We start from the raw sequence: 18426 nt of genomic DNA on the forward strand, positions 1-18426 counted from the left end.
ATATGTATAAAAAACAAAGATATGAATGCCCTAGAGTACCAATAATTAACCAGGTACTTACTTTGTCCTAACATTTCCAATAACATTATTTATATTCGGTATGGGTTTTGAAAGTTTGAAATTAATTTTCCTCTATCAAGTAAACAATGTGATAATCTCTGTCGTTATAGTACCTACCCCCTTAACTGTTTTTAGAGTACTTCTGCTAATTTTTTGAAAACATAAAAAGTATTATTTCTCTCTTTCTCATATATATATGTATATATACACACAAAACACTCATATACACATAACAAATACATGAGTGAAATACCAAGTATCATTCTATACCACATCATTGTTGTCTCAGATATTTTCTATGAGATATGCAAAATAACTGGTTCCCAAATTTTACCTCGGTTAAATGACATAACAGCCCTTTTGGGTTTTGTTACATTTATGCAGCTAAAGGGTAAGGTTCTAAAAATCTGGTCAATTCTTAACTATTTACAAAACATAAAATGAGTGAAAAGAGATAAAGCACGGTGGCAAATAAACCATGGTCTTATTAGAGCTTCTGTGGGCTTATTTTTTAATTTTTTATTTGCATTTAAATATAGGTGAGTCCAATGTTATCAAAATTTATTTAAAACAATGAAAGTGTATCATGGATGTGTTTTTTTTTGGGGAGGAACAGGGAAATCCTCTAACTTCTTTCTACTCTAATCATCCTTATGATCCACCATATACTGAGAATAATTCACTCATATTTCAGACTCTGGAATAATCTGTCTTTTCCTGTATAGGCCCTGGTGGCTAACTGTTTGGGTTTCAATAAATTGTTCTACAGAAAAATATAATTAAGAGTGACACTAAGTCAACATCATTGAAATTACAGAAGTAGTATTAGCCAACAAGAGCGATTTTCTGAATTTAGGCAAACTGAAAATTAAACACTCACAGATGATGAAGAATTGACTGTTCAAATTTTTAAATTATTTCAATATAGAGAATATGCATTATGAAAACAATATGCATTTTCTCTTGATGGCTAAGCCTTTCCTGTAGGAATAAAACACAAAAAGAAAATTGAGCTGTCCAAGCTAGCTTAAAATATTTACTGAGTTATTGTAGATCTGATCTTCTGCAAAAGAGTAAACAAAAGAACTTGAATAGAAACACATGTGAATATCCTAAAATCAAATATTTTTGTAATTCTCAAATGTTACATAGATAAAAGTAAATGGCACTTTTGGCAGAATCATTAATGAGAGAGGTGCAGATGTTGTTGATTAATTTAAAAAACTTTGTAGCCTGCTCTTTGGGTATCTGATTGGAGTAAATGTGAAATTTCCATTCATCGGGCATGGATGACTGGATATACCCCTTCCTGCACACAAATGAATGTGGATAAATTATTTTAGTAAAAGAAGTAATGCTACAAATGTATACAGTGAAGAATTACACAATTTGAAAGCAGATGTGTAACATCAGCAAGTTCTTTGAGTCAAGCTATTATCTCTTAATTTTCTGTAATTATAATAATCCACAAGTAGGTAATTACTTTCACCTAGATAATATCAAAATGGAAAATACTTTTGATTCCACACTCAAAACTTATTTTTTCTAATATACTTATTATCTTTTTCTAATACACTTATCATCGCAGATTTGTATCATTACAGATTTAAAATTGTTTTAACTTAATTAATTTAAATTATCTAAGGGTTAGAGTGGTTGTAGCAGTGAGGATTTGAGCCTTTGGAGGTGGCAGAGAAGAAATTTTTCCTGGTACACATACATACACAAATATAGTAAAGTGTATAAGGGGCACAAATTCTAAATCAATAACTTAAGTAGGCATCTGTGCAACCATCACCTAGATCAAAATAAATGACATTTCCAGCACTTTGTGAAGGTTTCTTAGAGCCATGGTAGACCTATCAATTTGAAAAATAAAATATGTAATAAGTCTATGTAATAATAATGCATGCATAATACTCACCTTCCAATGGCTTGGGTAGAAAATGAGCTGCTGGTTTGGTTTTCTTTACTCTGTTCCCTTTCATAGCTTGCCCTTCCTTATTTAATCCCAAAAACCAGGCTCTACCAGATTCCTGTTGTCTGTACAGCATGGATGAGTAGATTACATAATAATTTTCAAAAACAGATTCTTTAAACTTGCATTCAGGGGTAAAAAGTTCCTGTGGAGAGGAAATGAAACAAAAGTTAGAGGAAGGAACTTGATCTTCACTGTACATTCTACTCATTCTCTAGAAAGTTTCCCAGCATGGTGAAAGAGTGCTTTGGCATGGAGGACCGGATATACCCCTTCCTGCGCACAGTAATTGTCTATACATTTTAAAAATATACAATAAATTAAGAAGAACCTGCTACTATTGAGAATATATAGAAGCAAAAGTATATCATAAGAAAACAATACATGAGCAAACTAAAGATTTAACTTAAACAGAAGACAATTCAACCAGAGTATAATCAGAAAGGGAGCATTAAAGTAGCATCAGATATTCACAATAAAGTGAACCAAATAAAATACACATTTCAGATATTTTATAATCCATTTTACATGTTTCCATAGGAACAGTGATATAATACTCTACAGTTGCCGGTTGCTCCTTGGATCACTGAAATCACAGGGTGATACATTTTACTTACAAAGGAACAAACTGAAACCTCAAACTAAAACTTAGACAATCAGCTGGCTTACTTGCCAGCCACTAGAGCTATTGTATAACCAGATGAGGTTAGGTGTCATGTTAGCTGGTCATAGTGACAGTAGCTGAAAATAATTCAATGGGGCTCCAAAGGTTTGAGTCCCGTTGGAACTCTTGAAGATAAACATCAAAAGCTGCTCCAACTGAAAAACCACACAGCATTTTTGGAAAGCATACAGTTTGTTAAATACTATTATGCTCAATGCCATGGTCTACATTAATTGATGAGCAGCACAAAGCTTACTACTTTACAATTATTATTAATGTCAGAAATATTCACAGATTATTTTTATATACTTCTTACTTTGGGATGAATAATAATGAATATAATCCCATGCCAAATAAATAAAAAATTAATAAGGGTACAATCTACATATGCATTTTTGATAGCCCTCTATTAAAAATAAATTTGAAGTTCAACCTGTCTGGTTATAGACCATGAAAGACACCTAGCTAGTTTTAAATAGGTCCAACACTGTGCTATTCTATATGTATATAAAATATAGATGGAAAATAGATCCTTACTCTCCTTGATCTTTTTGAAAATACCACTGGACTAAAAAATATACACAAAGTTTTCATTTTTCTTTAATAGATTTTATTATTGCAGAAAATAATAATTTTTGTTTTTCTTCTAAAAATGTTGTATACCTGTTCTGAAAAATATTCCTTAGGGGCTAAAAACTAAAACATTAAGGGCTTGACTTTATGCTAACTGTAATTAGGAATGTGACCTCATGTCATGTAGAAATTTCCTTTCAATATTCCCCATAAAAGTGTGAATTATCAAATGCTGTCTCATGCAGGAGACAATTTATTCAGTGTGCTGCATAACTTTCATTCACTGAGAGCTAATAGTTTTCCAAGGGGAACAGGCTTTGTTAGTGGCAGATGCTTTTCAAGACAAAGATGACAGTTACAATGATCAATTTGATGAAATCACAATAGCCAAATGACAGGTTTAGCCCCCTCCTGGAGCAACTTATGTAGATCTTTATTTCTTCTTGATGATGCCACCTCAGATTAGAATAAGATCCCATCCAAATAAATGTTCTGGCTTTCTACTGAGTTCTGCATCTCCAAATATCCTCCAATTAGTTTTCTCACTAATAAATGAGAGTCTCACTGAGTCAATGTCCAGGCCATGCGCCAGAAAAAAAAGATTGATAAAACAGTACATGTTCATGCATTTATTGTGAGTAAAACAAAATGGAACGCTATAAATCTGACTTCTCCCCAAGAGACTAATAAATATATTGGTTGAAATATACTTTCTCAAACAAAAGGATTAGACTTTGGCATTTCACTTGTCTTTTTACTGAGACAGGCCAGGGCACCTAAGCATATTGCTTACCAGTTAAAAACCTATCTCAAAATCAGCTATGAGTGACATGCTGAGAGCTGACTTAGTGGGTCACTTAGTGGAAGTCAGGGGAATCTGGCTCTGCCTCCTGGGCTTCGGGTGTCTCTGCCCAGAACCTGGCTCACTGATGCTCATCCTGTTGCTACAAACACCAGAAACGTAGGTCCACAGGATTCTCTTCTGATCATCACTGCCATAATGTCCAAAACATGAATGGTGCTTGCAACACCATCAGCAACTTAGGGATGTATTGTCTCCATTATGAATTCACTATGTTGAATATGGAAGAGAAGAAGATGCTTGATGTAGAGGAAGTAATTTATTCTCGGTGGATACCTTAAGGATTCTGACACTATATCTTTTCAGATGAAATGTTCACATCATAGGACTCCAAAGAAGTCAATTCCACAGCACCTTTCTGTGAGCTGTGCCTGTGACTTCACAGATAGGTGATTCTTTCTGTAGAACTATTGCCTTCAGTTGCTTGTGATAGTGGAGACTGGTATATTTTCAGCCTTCTTATTTGTGGCTAAATAATTAATGCACACACAAATGCACATGTTACATTCAAAGATGTTATTGTCTAATACATTTTCTCAAAACTTTTTGAGAACTTAATCTGTTCCTCCAATATTGAAGTCTCAAATAATCCCAGCATATCCTATAGAACCAATGGAAGTTGAGGTTAGTTGCTATTTGATGTCATAAGTGATATACTTTCAACACGTAAATGGGAAGCAATGGAGCAGATAAACATCACCTGTGGAGGCAGACAGTAGGATTCAACCCTGACCCCACTAGCTGTGTGTTCTTGGGGAAATTACTCAATCTCTCTGGGCTTCAGTTTCCTCATCTCTAAAATGAGGACAAAAATCATAGGGCAATAAGGTAGTTGGGATGATTGAGTGAATAAATACGTATTACATATTTAGAAGAGAACTTGGTATGCAGTGAGCACTCAATAATTATTCTTTAAAAGTTTATCATTATTTGTAGTAAAAAATATATCCTGATCAGTTATTTCAATTCTGTGAAAATCTCACCAAATCAAAAGTCAGCTACATAATTAGTCAATGAAAACCATTTTACACAAAATATTGGGTTCAGCATGAAATATACCAAGATAAATAATAGTCATTCATTTCACTGAAAAATGACAGAACAATATAATATTTGTTATGAGTGACTTACCTATAAAATACTAGAGTGATTATAGGGAGAATAAATGGTATTGTGAAAGGCAAGAGGTGGGAAATGGCCTGGTACATTTGGAGAACTGTAAATAGTTCATCACTGAGATACACGCTTTGTGGGACAGAAGTGGAGAATGTTGTGGATGGGAAGATAGGTTTGAGAAACATAATAAAGGGTCTTGAAAACTCTAATAAACAAATTAGATGTCTTATAAGTGAGAGGAAGACATGTTGAATTCCTGAATATGCAAGGGAATAATAATAGGGCCTGATTCGTATGTTATAAATACAAATCTGTTGTCAGTGTGGAGGATGGTTTCGAAAAGTTAAGAACATGTCTGTACTGATGTTTTCAACCCTAATCTCTCACAAAATGAACCTGAAAGTTGTTTGTAGAACATGAGTATATGTGTGTTCACGTTAATAGTTAGTATTAATATTACAAATAGAGAACCAGAACACACAAAGTAAGGGGAGAAATAATATCAGGATTATGACACACTGACTTCTGAACTTTCTGGTAGCCAGAACAAAAAGAGAAAGACTATAATGTTACAAAAATTATTCAAGAAAGAATATATTTTCCTTTTTGAAAATGAAGTTTCTTGGCATGAATTTTTAAAAGGTATTTCCTTATAAGGGACCTAAAAAACGGACATTGACCAACATAAACAAAAATGCTCTTGAGAGTAATTGCACAGTCATACTTTGTGCTTCAATCCTGCAGTATGCTTTAGGAAAACAGATTGCATTGAAAATGTCCAATAGGTAGAACTACTTAAAGTCCAGTAGGTGGAAATAATTGTAATTGATGAGATCTCCAGGGATAATGTGCACAGCACAGGCCACAAACTCAAATGCCTCTAATGACCAGGTAGATACAGGAGTGAGGCAAGCTGGCATGATCATGGCACCGTAATGAGGATAAATGGCCTCTGACTCAGGCTCTGTGGTGAGGAGATGAAGACAGTGGTAGAAGCAATGATTGTTTTAAAAAAGCAGCCGTCCCTCACATGGTTCTCCTGTGAAAATAAAAACCTTAGATCTTTAGAAGATCTGACTTTTCAAAGGAAGTAAGAAATGTAAGTTTCTACAGATAATCTCCTTTTAACATTGGCAACTATTTCTTAGTTTTTGTTTTTCAACCTTGAGTGGGTCAAGGGGCCACGGGGAAGCCTGTGAGCCTTCAGTATGAGACCTCCAATGTACAGCAGCAAGAACCAAAGAAAGAGGAGCCCTACTTTGCTTCTCAAGGCAGTCCTAGTCTAATTGATAGTTGCTATACAGTTGGATAATACAATTATTGTGCCAGTGAAACACTCTCTAAAACTGGCAGTGATAATATGAAAATGCTTATTTAAATTTAGGCTTAAATATAAACTCTTTGAATCTGCCAAAACGAGATCGATAAGGAGTCTGATGTATTTTTTCTCACCTTGCCTCCTTGACTATGTTTAGAACCATCACCCCCACCACAACAAAATCAACAACAGATGAGTTCCAGCAGAAGCTTGAATATTAATTTGCACCACTGCCAAACTAAATCATCAAGTCATAGGATAGAAAAATGCAATAATTAAACAGAAATGTTATATCTTTTTTATGTTGTGGTTGTTTTTGAAATGAAAGCACCATCTGTGGTGTACTTATTATCTTAACAGTAGCAGCAGAATTCCTCTTCTGAGGGAAATGCCTTTGTTTAGGAAAATACCGTGATGGGCCATTTGCGTGTACAAAGAGAGACTTCTGGTTGGAAGGAGCTCTCCTTCCATAACTCATCAGGAATGAATAACTCAGATAATCTGGCAAAACCATAACCTTAGAATTGAAAGTGACCTTGAGAATCTAATCCAGTGGTCCAGCAAACTGACTCTCAGGCCAAACACAATTTTCACCTGTTTTTGTAAATAAGGTTTCATTGGAAAACAGGCACTTTCCTTTGTTTATATATTGTCTGTGTCTGCATTTACACTACAAATTTCAGAGCTGTGTGGTCGAGAAAGATCTTTATGGCTCACAAAACCTAAAATGTTTACTATATGGTCCTTTGCCAAAAGTTTGCCAATCCTGATCTAAGGTAAAATTTGAGGACTTTCCAACCTAAGTAATTGAGGGAAGAGTTATTAACCCAGTAGCAAATTCCTAAGGAGCTAAGCATTCCCAAGTTAAACTTGGATTGCACATATTTTCACATATGCAAACATATACAACTTGAAGGAGGAGCTTCACCAGTGTTTCATCCTTGGAAAAGCCTTTATGTTCTGTTACGAGCCCAGGCTTCCACTAGGAATTAGCCCACCAACTCCACTTAGTTACTATGTCACCTTGGTGTTATCTAAGACTAAATGAAAATTATGTTTTTGTTAATGTCTTCAAGTTTGCCCACCACCACCATTTAAGGGAAAACTATAAAAGGGGCATTCTGAACACAATCATAACATTTTTTAGAATACTAGGCAATTCCAAAATAACTTAAAAAGAGGAAATAGAGAAACGATATTAGACACAAGTAGCAAATAGCACATAATAAATACATGATAAATAATAGCTACTAATATATTACTAACCTCTATTTTCCAGAGTCATCCACGAATTCAGTCCCCTCCCAGTAACAGCTCAATAATGACCATCATCCTGGACTCCTTAGGAGTATCTCTCCTCAGAGGAGGCTTGAACTTAAAGCAGGAGGAGGTCTCCAAGTCCAAGTTCTTGCTTTGAGTATAATATTAAACAACAAAGGGTTCTTTCAAATATCAAATAAGATAAGAGAGGTGAAAAATAATTTATGGACTAGAAATTAAGTTGTAATCTATAGTTATATTTACAACGAGAAATTGAGTTTGAAAGTGCAACTCAAATGTTGTTATTATGAAGAAGGCTGTTATTTAATTATTCTTAATAGATTTCAACTTAATTACACATACCTTTAGATGGGAATTCCCATATTCAGATCCACTTAATCTGAATTCTCAATTTTTTTTCTTCCCTTTTCTACATTTTGGAGATTTGATCTACTAGAGTTTATCTGAGGTCAGCAGAGATTTATCCCAATCTCTTTCATCTTTTACAGTTTTAAAATCAATTGTCCCTACAAAGGATATGAACTCATCATTTTTTATGGCTGCATAGTATTCCATGGTGTATATGTGCCACATTTTCTTAATCCAGTCTATCATTGTTGGACATTTGGGTTGGTTCCAAGTCTTTGCTATTGTGAATAATGCCGCAATAAACATACGTGTGCATGTGTCTTTATAGCAGCATGATTTATAGTCATTTGGGTATATACCCAGTAATGGGATGGCTGGGTCAAATGGTATTTCTAGTTCTAGATCCCTGAGGAATCGCCACACTGACTTCCACAATGGTTGAACTAGTTTACAGTCCCACCAACAGTGTAAAAGTGTTCCTATTTCTCCACATCCTCTCCAGCACCTGTTGTTTCCTGACTTTTGAATGATTGCCATTCTAAATGGTGTGAGATGATATCTCATAGTGGTTTTGATTTGCATTTCTCTGATGGCCAGTGATGATGAGCATTTTTTCATGGATGAAATTGGAAACCATCATTCTCAGTAAACTATCGCAAGAACAAAAAACCAAACACCGCATATTCTCACTCATAGGTGGGAATTGAACAATGAGATCACATGGACACAGGAAGGGGAATATCATACTCTGGGGACTGTGGTGGGGAGGGGGGAGGGGGGAGGGGGGAGGGATAGCATTGGGAGATATACCTAATGCTAGATGACGAGTTAGTGGGTGCAGCGCACCAGCATGGCACATGTATACATATGTAACTAACCTGCACAATGTGCACATGTACCCTAAAACTTAAAGTATAATAAAAAATTAAATAAAATAAAATAAAAAATCAATTGTATCCTTTAATGCTACTATTCTGACACTAACCACTTCTTTAAAACAAAAAGGCAGAGTACTCTTAAGATTACTTATAAAGAAAAGAATATCGTGAACTTTTAGAAAGATTTTACAGTCCTGAAGTTGAAACAAAATATTTGTAGTTAACACTCAAAAGCAGAAAATTAAGTTGACTAATGTACTTTATTTATATAAAGTTGTATGTAGTCAAAAATTTTTAATATTGGGCTGTGACTAATGCCCACAGGAGAAAAAAAAATTAGTTAATTGGTTGTGTGTGTACCTCAAATAAAAGCATAATTATGTATGAGTTTAAGAGACAACTTTTGGCAGTGCGTGGTGGTCACTCCTGTAATCCCAGCACTTTGGGAGGCCAAGGCAGGCGATCATGAGGTCAAAAGATGGAGACCATCCTGGCCAACATGGTGAAACCCCATCTCTAATAAAAATACCAAAATTAGCTGGGCGTAGTGGCACATGCCTGTAGTCCCAGCTACTCGGGAGGCTGAGGCAGGAGACTCATTTGAACCTGGGAGGCAGAGGTTGCAGTGAGCGCAGATCGTGCCACTGCACTCCAGCCTGGCGACAGAGCAAGACTCCATCAAAAAAAAAGAGAGAGAGAGACAACTTTTATCCTGATTACAGGACCCAGGAAATTTAAGTATATTTCTACCAACAAAGGAGTCTCGACAGCAACTTATATTTATAGGGCCAAATTCTGTTACTTAAGTAGTTTCCAGGGAAACAAAATGGAAAATTAAAGCATTTTTTGGCAGTAAAAATATTTCTCAACATTTAGAGATTAACACATCATTAGATACAATTTATTTATTAAATATTATATGTTACTTTGATTCATTATATTTATTACATGTTTTATAACATTTAATAACTAAATATCAAATAATTTGATTTGAATTTTCACTTATTCAATATAAATATGTATTATATATTTTAAAATATGTATTTTATATGTGTGCATAATTTTTAAATATACATAAGGAGATATCTGTGTGTGTGTGTGCATGTGTGTGTGTGTGCATGTACATTTAAAATGTGGTATTCAGGGACCAGTAGCAACTTCATCACCTGGAAGCTTGTTAGAAATGCAGAATCCCAGGCCCACCTCAGACCTACAGAATCAGGATTTGCATTTTAACGAGGTCCCAGGTGACTGTATGCACATTAAAATTGGGACACATTGGCATATATTCTCATTACTACATAGAACAAATCAATTAATGATCACATTTTAAGAGCTGTCAATTAAATTGACATTAGTCATAAGCTTGCTACCATTTCTTAACATTAGTACAAAATTTATAAAACAAGAAAATAGAAACAAAAATCTGTGGTATTTACAATACGTCTATAAGTAAGATATTTTAAGATTATAAATAAAAATGTGTCCCAACTTGTTCTACAATGTAAAATCTTTCTCTCTGGAATATAGACATGTATAAACTCCTAAAATAATAATCCTTGTAAGATGAACAGATGGCACCAGTGCTATAAATATTAGCCAAAAATTCACAAAATAAATATGCTCAAGAAAGTATTAAGACAACCATATATCATTTTTACACATTTGTCAGTTTTCAACTGTGTTGCCTCAATATTAACAATAATAATGTTAATAACTATAATTAACACCTTATGCATATTTCTATGTTGAGCACTGCTCTACACACTACATAATACACTAATTTAACCCTCACCATAATCGTATGGGATGACACTATTATTATCCCCATTTTAGAACTGAAGAAACCGAGGCACAGAAGGTTGAAGTAACTTGCCTGAGTACGTTACTTTCATCAAGATAAATATAATTATTTAACTATTCCTACTCATTTATCATATTGTTAATTGAAAGAATTTACTTTTTAAGATATGTGATCAATTGCAAAAATGATTCTAATTCTTCATCCTCCTCCTCCCAACCAATGACCTTTGCCATGTAATTTGCAGCATTCTCTTACTTTGAACAAAGATAAAGAAAGTAGAGGCTTAACAAGTGCTTGTGCAGCTGGGATTGCCCTCCCTCATGCCTGGGCTACTCTTGCTGGAGGAGAGAGAGAGGGGAGCAGAGCCAGGTTGATTCAATCAAAACTAACCTATTCCTAGAGGTGATCAAGTCCTGCCGAGATCTACAGAGCCACCTAGCCAAGGCCCACTTGGTCTTAGTTTCACAAGCAATATGCATACGCTTATTGTTTTATGCCAGGTTTTGTGGTTGTTCATTATACAGTTGATAACTGATACATATAATTATCAATTTCACTGAATCACTCATTCAACTAGACATAGAAAATATGTATTTTATGCTGCTGATTTTTATCTACCTCTATACCTACAGATGAAAAAATATATAGATGAAAGCAGTAAGGAATTATATAGCCTATCACCCTAGCAGAGGTGACACGTCTCTTAGAAGCAACAAATATAAGGAGCAAAAAGGTAAAGAAAAAGAAGCATATGTTAAAAAGAGTTTTTAAGAAAGTACCAAAAAATTTATAGGTACTCAAAACGAATCTTTCCTCCTCTTCACGCAACCTGTATCCACCTTTTCCCCCTCACTGATCAATTAAAGAAACATTGAACAAAATAGAAATTGGGTTGGCTTCCCTGGATTGCCAATTATCCCCATAGGAAAAAAAAAAAAAGCTCATTGTTGTTATTAACTCCCTAGGAAGGGGTAGAATGGGATGAGGGTGTCATAGTGGGTGGTGGTATGAGTAAAAATTGAGCTCTAAGATCAGACATGTTTGGTCATACATCAGCTTCTCAAAGGTACATTTCTTGGGCATGTGTAGGGTAATATACTAACTGTATAGAACATTGTCTAAAAGAAAAATGTAAAATGGATACTGCTTTACGTGAAAGAAATCAAACTGTACATATGTAACAAAATCAAGAGAAAGTGCTTCCATGAGTTTTTTAAACATTTCTGGATTATCTGAGTAAATAATGTCATCAGAGAACAAATATACACAGTAATATGCAAAATGTTTCTTTGTTTGACAAATACTCAGGCATCAAAGTAGAGATTAGTGATAGCTCAAAGCCAGATGGTCAGTTTCACCTCATCCTCCATTTTAAGGACACTTCAGACTCAGTGATTTATACTTTCATTGTAACACAAATTTCACATTAAGCCAAATATATATATGTATGTGTATTGTTATGTGTGTATACATAAGTGTATATATACATAACCATATCAATGAACATTTGAATATTTTAGAAATAAGGTTATCTTATTCAAAAGAAAACTAATCAAATATACATTCTTCATAGAAGTATGATCAAGGAACTTGTGCCTGTCTATAGATTTTATTTCCCCTCTGCAATAAAGCAAGTACAGAAATTATGTGAAAACATTTATAAACCTCTATAGAAATTTAACAGAATGTTTTTTATATTTGTTGAATATAACAATAAAATCTCTGGGCTTTTATTTTGTATATTTTTACATTTCCTATCAATTGAATTTTATTGTATTTTATGATATTATCTTTCTACAAAAACTGGCAATTAATAACAGTACTGTCCTTCACTACATGTAGTCTGATGGCCACTGCTCTATTATACATGGGTTTGGATATGAATGTACATCCAATTAAAGGAGAGCTAAGGTGAGAATTGGTGATGGTTAATATTTATTTACTTATCGGTATGAGGCAACCACTATGCTAAAGGCTTTGCATACATTACCTCATTGCATTCCTTTTAACAGAATACAATGCTGCAGGTGAGTATCTTGATGAGAGTTTGTACAGTTAGTAAGTGGTGAAGCAGGTTCTAATGCCAACCTGAGTCTACAGCCTTAGCTCTAAATCACTAATTATACCAGTTCTCAAACCAATACAGTTCTAAAAGGAAATCAAAGAGGGAAATGTGGCTTAACAACAGCAATGGCAACCACAATATTTTTTAAGATTATTCAATTTGTTTAGATAAATTATTTCTAAAAGTTATCAGTCTTAGCAACTATTCTATTTTTTAATCTTATTTCATTATTTTAGCCTTATGTTTTATAAGCAATGGGTTGGGAGTAGGATATGACCTGGTGTGGACGGCCTACTTGATCTAGATTTGTTAGATATTACTAATACTAAAAATAGAGGAAAGATAAAGGGAGGCATAATTTAAGAAATTACTTCGTAATTAAGAGACCCCAAGATTCTGGAAAAAGACAACAAAAACCTGTGTTCTTAGTAATAACGGTTTTAATGGTGGCGATTATCATGGGAGTGGAGGTGAAGGAAGATGCAAGAAAGATACTCCTGAGTGGAACAAATGTTATGGAAAATATTTAGTTCTTTTATGTCCAATGAAAAAGTGATATGATCACAGTTTTAATTTACTCCAACAGAATTTTTGTTAGCCAGAACAAGAATAGAATTTGCTGTGCAAAAAATGAAGTATTTTAGTTTATGTAGTTAGAAGATATCAATTTTGCGTCTTGCTGTATCCTACCAAAATCTAGTCTGGTTACTTTATCTTCCTTTATCAATATTTTCTTTCATTTCCTTGTACTTCTCTGCCCATTCTGTCTTGAATAATTGAATACAAAATGACATATTTTGGAAAAAAAACAAATTTGTGATTTTTACTCTGCTGGAGTCTATGAATAAAAATCCAGTTGTTTTCATCACATTTTTCCTATCCTTAACTATTTGAATTGTATTTTAATAATATTCTTGCAATTCCATATGCTTCTCTCCTTAGGCCTATGTGTACATGCATATACAAGATTTTTCTACTTTTTTCTCTTTCAACCACATTTTAAATTAGACCTTTATATCAAACATTTTAATATTAAGCATATGTGTTGTAAACTTTTCCTAATAAGAATGTACCCCATCAAAACCACTTATTTATATAAATAGAAATGAAATAAAAGGATCAAAAATACCTGTTTAGCCAACCTTTAAAATGAAAGCTTTCATAGAAAAATGGAGGAAATATAAGCAGGTTCTACAATTCTCCTAAAAGACCATATTCTTCAAATAATAATAATTTCTGAGTGAGCTTTTTGATTTTCAAAGACTATTCTTGTATACTAAATTTGATACAATAATGCTGTGAAAGATGCTTTAAGAAGAAAAACAGCACCATCTCCATGTCATAGATGATGATTTTGTGTCTTAGAGGACATAATAGATTAAGAAGCATTTATTTCTACCAATTTGATATTTCACCTACATCATGCTGCTATTTAGTAAATATTTATTAATAATTACAATGTTGAAAATACAAAACAGATAAAAGGGGTTTTTTTCCCCAGGGCACCAAATAAATCATCTTACTGGGATATGAGGAAATTAAGCATCTGATAAGAATCAGCAACACTGAATTTGTGGAATACAAAGGAAGCCCACATAGTTCTGAAATGCAATGCTGAGGATTATTTTCTCTTGGTTTTGCTTTATTAGCCGGGAACACATCGGCCATGAGTCCCCAGATTCTGGCAACAACTTGTTTGATAAGTCCAAAGGTTAACACAAAAGGACAAACATGAAACACTGAAGAGGGAGGGCAGGAAAGCAAGAAAAGAGGCAATACCTTCTGGGGAAAGAGAGACCCTGAGGAGGGGAGAATGTCAACCTGTGTGTTAAATAACTCTAACTAGATAAAGCTGGAGCCGTGAAAGTTCACCATGCTATAGATTTTGTACTCTAAAAATCAGCAGTGAATTTTCATATTATATTATGAAACGTTATAGAAATTAATGAATTATATTGTCTTACTTTCCAGGTTGTTAGTTGAAAGTGTGAGACTATAAAGTGGGAAGAATCATAATATTTGTAATTGGTATATATATATATACCCATACACACACACATATATACACACACACACATACACCAATTGCAGTGTGTGTGTATATACCAATTGGTATATATATATGTATATGTATATATTGTGTGTGTGTGTGTATATATATATATGCCAATTGGTGTGTTTATATGTGTGTGTGTGTATATCTATCTATCTATATATATATAGGTGTGTGTGTACCAATTACAAAGATGATTCTTCCCACCTCATAGTCTCATACTTTAACAGTATATATATATATATATATATATACATATATATACACATATATATATATACATATATATATACCATTACAAATACTAAAATTGGTCTACCAGATATTAAATAACAAATTAAAATTTTTGAGTACTGTGAACACATGGAAACAAATTTCCATTTATTCTTTACTTAATGATGTCGAAAATTCATGCATTCATTTATTCAGTAAATATTTAGTGAGATCCTAGTATTTAGCCATCACTGTTCTTGATCTTGAGAAGTTAGAATAAGCAAAAGTTGACATAGTTTACCATTTTTTGAAGTGTACAGTCTAATGAGAGACAAATGTTTACACTAATGATCGTATTATTACAAATTAAGAAAGGTTCTTATAAGAAAAGGAATGATTTCTATGAGATCACATAGATAAATCTGGCCTAGCTTGGGTGGTAAGGAAAAGCATTGAATTCTGAACTGAGATCTGAAACACCAGTATGAGTTAACTAGACTAAGAGCAGCGTGAAGAATATTCCTGGAAAGGGTGATATAATATACAAAGACCCTGGGGCAGGAGGAGAGACAAGGCATTTGAATGAAAAAGAGAAAACAACGAAATCAGAATGCAGAATGTGAACACACAGCAGTAGGATTTGGGTATTAGGCAGGAGTGAAACCAGTGGTCGCATTAAGGGTGAGGGAAGAGAGAGACGCTCTCATATTGTTTTATACTCAGTACCTGTTTTAAGAAAAAAAGAAAAAACAACAAGGAAGTAAAACCAAAGACAGGCAGCCCAGCGCCAGGCCTGAAACCAGGCCTGGGCCTGCCTGGCCTAAACCCAGTAGTTAAAAATCAACTTAGAACCCTATGCCTGGCCTAAACCCAGTAGTTAAAAATCAACTTAGAACCCGATGTTACCCATAGATTTCAGGCATTGTATAAAAGAACATTGTGAAACTCCCTGCTCTGTTCTGTTTCACTCTGACTACCAGGTCATGAAACCCCTGTCACGTATCCCCTAGATTGCTCAATCAATCACAACCCTTTCATGTGAAATCTTTAGTGTTGTGAGCCCTTAAACGGGACAGAAACTTTGCAATCGGGGAGCTCAGATTTTGAGGCAGTAGCTTGCCGATGTTCCCAGCTGAATAAAGCCCTTCCTTCTACAACTCAACATCTGAGAGGTTTTGTCTGCGGCTCGTTCTGCTACAAGGGTTTTCATCGTTCTCTAAAAGCAATGGGAAGACATTAGAAGTTTTAAGCAGGAACATGTCACACTCAGATGCAAATTTGGAAAGGCTAGTCTGGCCAAAATGTGAAGCCTAAAATAGAGCCAATTGGGATATAAGAATTCTGGTTTGTCCATTATAGTACCAGGAAGAAAAAAACATAACAGTTGTGTGGGCCAAGGCATTGGCAAGGGAGGTGGACAAAACATGGCCTATTGGAGAAATATTTAGGAGGTCAGAAGGTCAGCACTATGTAATTGTATATGGCAGCTGAGGGAACAGAGTGTCAAGCAGTGTGCAGGTTTCTAGCTTGTGGAACTGGATGACATTTGGTCCATGTTCATTGGTGCTTCTGAAAGGTCAAATATTGCAGTTTTGTACTCTTGGGCAAAAAAAAGCGTAAGAGTATAACGTAAGTTTCCAGAGTGCTTTCTGTCCTTTTACAGAATATCATTTCAAATATCTATAGGGTAATTTTCCACAATGTTGCATGTTTAAGTTTTTCCTTAGTAACCTGTTTTTTATTTTTATTTTTTGGTGGGTATGTCTTTTTTTCAGTACCAAATTACTTCAGAAATCTTCATGCATTCCTAAAACAAAGACAAATCACATATTGTTAGTTGCAGAGCAAATAAGTTGAAAGATAAAGAACTGGGATTTGAGGGGCAAAGGTCCTTAAATTTCTTATGGTTTTATGTTTTATAAAAAAGTCCCCAGTCAGTAAGCAAAGTGGTTCCCACATCACCACTGAAACATAAGAGGACAATGGCCATGATAGACTTCCCAATTGGAGGCAACCTGTAATCCCAGCACTTTGGGAGGCTGAGGCAGATGGACCACCTGAGGTTAGGAGTTCAAGACCAGCCTGACCAACATGGTGAAACCCTGTCTCTACTAAAAATACAAAAATTAGCTGGGCATGGTGGTGGGTGCCTGTAATCCCAGCTATATGGGAGGGTGAGGCAGGAGAATTGCTTGAACCAGGGAGGCAGAGGTTGCAGTGAGCTGAGATCACACCATTGCACTCCAGCCTGGCAGACAGGGCAAGACTCCATCTCAGAATCAATCAATCTGCAAAAGGTTTCTCTCATGAGCAGTACTATAGTAGGAGACCATCAGCTTACTAATGGTGAGCAGTAAACAGAAATGTTATTTCCATAGGAAACCATTATATTCCCAGTCAGTGAATCCATTACACATATCAGTAAAAGACCAAAAAAAACCCTGCTGAAGTAAAATTCTTAACTTTTTCAGGATAATATATGAGATATGGTTCTTACTGATGTCAATGGCAAATCCACCATTTACAAATTCATCTAAACCTTTAAAAATAGCTGTTATGCTCACATTTTATTACAGTAAAAAAAAAAAAAAAGAATTCCATCAGAGTACTTCCCTGCCTTTTATTATTCTATATACTTTGATTCTATTCTTGGCACATTTAGCTTTCCAAATTAAATTGTGTAAACTTTCAGATCTGGTTTCATAGATTAGTTCTATTCACTTGGTCAGTCCAGTTTGCTGCTGCAACTAAAAAGGCCAACTAAAAGGTGGGCCCCCTAAGGAGAAAAATTGAAAGTAAATTAGCAAGTATTAGCACACCTTTTTAAATAGCTGCCCTGAGCCTGTCCCTAGGGGAATGAGTGGTCCCTGAAGCACTGCACTTTTAAGGATAATAGAAAAATGCAGAGAAAGAAAACTAAATCAGGTGAGGGGTCAGGAAGTGGCTAGAGTTAGAGATCAATAAATATGAATATAGTTGTCCCCTAACCCCCATCAGGCCCCAGTGTGTGATGTTCCCCTCCCTGTGTCCATGTGTTCTCATTATTCAACTCCCACTTATGAGTGAGAACATGTGGTGTTTGGTTTTCTCTTCCTGTGTTAGTTTGCTGAGAATCTAGCTTCATCCATGTAATTAAGACAAATACCTAATGCATGCAGGGCTTAAAACCTAGATGACTGGTTGGTAGGTGCATCAAACCACCATGGCATATGT

The 18426-nt window shown here is 34.8% G+C and overlaps 1 protein-coding gene across 4 annotated transcripts in view; it reads right to left on the bottom strand.

Moving 5' to 3' along the window:
- FGF14 (fibroblast growth factor 14) overlaps positions 1–18426 on the bottom strand; it is a 693522-nt gene that overhangs the window by 13774 nt on the left and 661322 nt on the right. For all 4 annotated transcript variants that reach the window (XM_008957435.7, XM_055096976.3, XM_057299614.2 and 1 more), the window contains exon 4: positions 1985–2183. In XM_008957435.7, coding sequence (XP_008955683.1) covers positions 1985–2183 — 199 coding nt within the window. The remainder of the gene's footprint in view (positions 1–1984; positions 2184–18426) is intronic.

This window comes from Pan paniscus, chromosome 14, assembly GCF_029289425.2.
Source record: "Pan paniscus chromosome 14, NHGRI_mPanPan1-v2.0_pri, whole genome shotgun sequence".
NCBI lineage: Eukaryota > Metazoa > Chordata > Mammalia > Primates > Hominidae > Pan > Pan paniscus.